The sequence below is a fragment of the Triticum urartu genome, chromosome 3 (genome assembly GCF_003073215.2).
Source record: "Triticum urartu cultivar G1812 chromosome 3, Tu2.1, whole genome shotgun sequence".
NCBI lineage: Eukaryota > Viridiplantae > Streptophyta > Magnoliopsida > Poales > Poaceae > Triticum > Triticum urartu.
In genome coordinates, this window is record NC_053024.1 from 118,015,248 (window position 1) to 118,018,710 (window position 3,463).

Genomic DNA, 3,463 nt, shown 5'->3' on the forward strand with positions numbered 1-3,463 from the left:
AAGGAGAGCTTTTAATCAAAATCTTATCTCCCACACGCGTAATCCCTTGTCCTTTCTTTGTCGAAACTCGGCATGCTTGGCATACTTTCACGGGTCGTCTAACATTTGGATGGATCCTCTCAGGGCTAGTTTGGTTCATATGAATATCATGGAAACAGAAAAAAGCATACGATGTGAAATTTAAAAGACTGGTTACTATCTTACATCGAAACCGCTCCATGCACGATACCTGTGCCCGACGTATGCAAGACATGTAAATCCAGCCGTCGGTGCTCTTTCAGCCACGCATGTCCGGCCGTTTTTAATCATCGTGTGTGAATCGTCCGAATTTTGCTGTGTGCATGGCACGACTCATCCTACACAGGAGTAGGAATCTTGTTCCTACGACCCAAAAGACTTATGCCTCCTTTGGTTCATAGGATAGAAATTTTATAGGAATAGAAAAATCATAGGAAGTGAGATGACATGCATCTCAATTCCTATAAAGGAAGAGATGTCATTTGATGCATAGGATAGGAATTTTTTCATTAAGTTTAGGCTAATGTTTTTTTCCCTCCAAAATGTGAAGGATTGAATCCTATCCTACACAGGAATAGGAATCCATTCCTATAAATCAAAGGGCGTCAAAGGAATTTTTCCTTTGCAAATCCTATCCTATAAAATTTCTATAAAATTCCTACAAACCAAAAGATTAAAAAGAACTTTTCCTACAAAATTCTTATCCTTCAGAGTTTCTACACCATTCCTCGCTGTGCTTGCTGAATGATTGTAACAGGGTGTTAATTTCTTAATAAAGCTCCCATGATTCGATGCAAAAGAAGAAGAAAAAACCCAAAGGACCTACACGACGAGTAATTCAGTCTCTGGAAACATTCCGGCGGCAAAGCAGCAAGCCTCTCCCTTTTTCAAAATCCGGCGACATGCCTGCGTGCCAGTGTGCGCCGCCCCGCCCATCCCATCCCATCCCATCCCTGTCGCCACCACCAACTTCGGATCTTCGTACCTCCCCATGCCCTTCCCGTGCAAAACGCCATCCAGAAGCACGCGGCCACGTCCCCCGGCCTTTTCCCGTCGCGGCTTCTGCTTCCCCCGTCTGTCTGCGCGCCTCGTTTCTTCCACCCCGCGGCCGCGCGCAGCGACTGCAGGCCACCAGCCAATCCGCCCCGGCCCGTGCAGCCAGCCCAACACAACCCAGCACGGCCGCCACCACCTTTCGTTTTCCCAGCGCCACCCAGCCAGCCTTTGACCGCCGGCTCCCACTCCAACCTTCCTGCTTAAATACGCCGTCCCCGGTAGACAGACCGGTTCAATACATTTCTCGTGTTCTTTTGGTGTGCAGGCCAGGGAGAGCTCCAGCCCTGAGCTCCACGATAACCTCAGCGAGCCAGCATTGGGCGGGCGCAATGGCGGAGCTGCTGCGAGCGGCCGGTTTCTTTGACCTGCGCGGCGCGGCGCCGTTCGTCGTGGCAGCGGCGGTGGCGATGTACTTCTTGGTCGAGCAGCTGTCCTACCTCCGCAAGAAGGGCCCGCTGCCCGGCCCGTCGCTCGTCGTGCCGTTCCTCGGCAGCGCCGTGCGCATGATCCGCGACCCCACGGGGTTCTGGGACGCGCAGGCGGCGCGGGCCAGGGAGTCCGGCGCCGGCCTCGCCGCGGACTTCCTGTTCGGCCGCTTCATCGTCTTCGTCCGCGACTCGGAGCTGTCCCACCGCGTCTTCGCCAACGTCCGCCCCGACGCCTTCCACCTCATCGGCCACCCCTTCGGCAAGCGCCTCTTCGGCGACCACAACCTCATCTACATGTTCGGCGAGGACCACAAGGACCTGCGCCGCCGGATCACGCCCAACTTCACGCCGCGCGCGCTCTCCACCTACGCCGCCATCCAGCAGCGCGTCATCCTGGCCCACCTCCGGCGGTGGCTCGACCAGAGCGCCGCCACCGGCGAGGCCATGCCGATTCGGGTGCCCTGCCGCGACATGAACCTGGAGACGTCGCAGACGGTGTTCGTCGGCTCCTACCTCTCCGAGAAGGCCAGGGAGCGGTTCGCCAAGGACTACGCCCTCTTCAACCTCGGCCTCATGTCCGTCCCCGTCGACCTGCCCGGGTTCGCGTTCCGGCGCGCGAGGCTGGCCGTGGCGCGGCTCGTGCGCACGCTCGGGGAGTGCGCGCGGAAGAGCAAGGCGCGCATGCGCGCCGGCGGCGAGCCGGAGTGCCTGGTGGACTACTGGATGCAGGAGACGCTGCGGGAGATGGACGAGGCCGCGGCGGCGGGGCGGCCGCCGCCGGCGCACACCGGCGACGAGGAGTTCGGGGGCTTCCTCTTCGATTTCCTGTTCGCCGCCCAGGACGCGTCCACGTCCTCGCTCTGCTGGGCGGTCTCCGCGCTCGACTCCCACCCGGACGTGCTCGCCCGCGTGCGCGCCGAGGTGGCCGCGGCCTGGTCGCCGGAGTCGGGCAAGCCGATCACCGCCGAGAAGATCCAGGGGATGAGGTACACCCAGGCGGTGGCGCGGGAGGTGGTCCGGCACCGGCCGCCGGCGACGCTGGTGCCTCACGTCGCCGGCGAGGCGTTCCAGCTGACGGAGTGGTACGCGGTGCCCAAGGGGGCCATGGTGTTCCCGTCGGTGTACGAGTCGTCGTTCCAGGGGTTCGCCTCGCCGGACGCGTTCGACCCGGAGCGCTTCTTCTCGGAGGCGCGCCGGGAGGACGTGGCGTGCAAGCGCAACTTCCTGGCCTTCGGCGCCGGCGCGCACCAGTGCGTCGGCCAGCGGTACGCGCTGAACCACCTCGTGCTCTTCCTGGCGCTCTTCGTGTCCGTCGCCGACTTCCGGCGGGACGGCACGCCGGGGTGCGACGAGCCGGTGTACATGCCGACCATCGTGCCCAGGGACGGCTGCGCCGTGTACATGGAGCAGCGCTGCCGCACGTTCCCATCCTTCTGAGCTGGTCCGTCTTGGGTCCGTCCTCTTGTCCCCTTCGCCCTCTGCTCTCGCCCCTTCCTCTTTCATGTCGATGTGATGAGTTGTTGTCCAGCGCGGGTTGGTCCATTCATCAGTTTATTGTTTTGTTTGTCATTGGTTTGCTGCTGGCCGGCGGGCCGCATGCGTCATGTGCTGATATTGTATTGGGGTTAAATTGGCCATGTCTGAAATCTGAAATGGAATTGCACGATTTGACTATTTTGCTTGACTGTTTCTAGTCTTGGTCTCCTGTTTGGATAACTCATCGGTACGACCAGTCTAAGCTTAGGTCACTTTGGTTTGCATTTTTGTTGTTGATGAAAACACAGTAACAGCATGAGCATCCTGCGAATCAATCTGTGATTGAGTTGGTTAGGTGGACAGTGATATCCTTAACCCATCAGGGTTCAAATCCTGGTGCTCCCATTATTCCTGGATTTATTTTGGGATTTCCGGCAATACGCTTTCAGTGGGAGAAGACGTTCCCGTCGACGACGAGGCGCCTA

The 3,463-nt window shown here is 58.7% G+C and overlaps 1 protein-coding gene across 1 annotated transcript; it reads left to right on the forward strand.

Moving 5' to 3' along the window:
* Positions 1-689: 689 nt before the first annotated feature.
* LOC125543216 (cytochrome P450 710A1-like) lies at positions 690-3,176 on the forward strand. Its single transcript, XM_048706486.1, has one exon. The coding sequence runs from the start codon at positions 810-812 to the stop codon at positions 2,937-2,939; it is 2,130 nt and encodes a 709-aa protein (XP_048562443.1). The 5' UTR covers positions 690-809; the 3' UTR covers positions 2,940-3,176.
* The last annotated feature ends 287 nt before the right edge of the window (positions 3,177-3,463 follow it).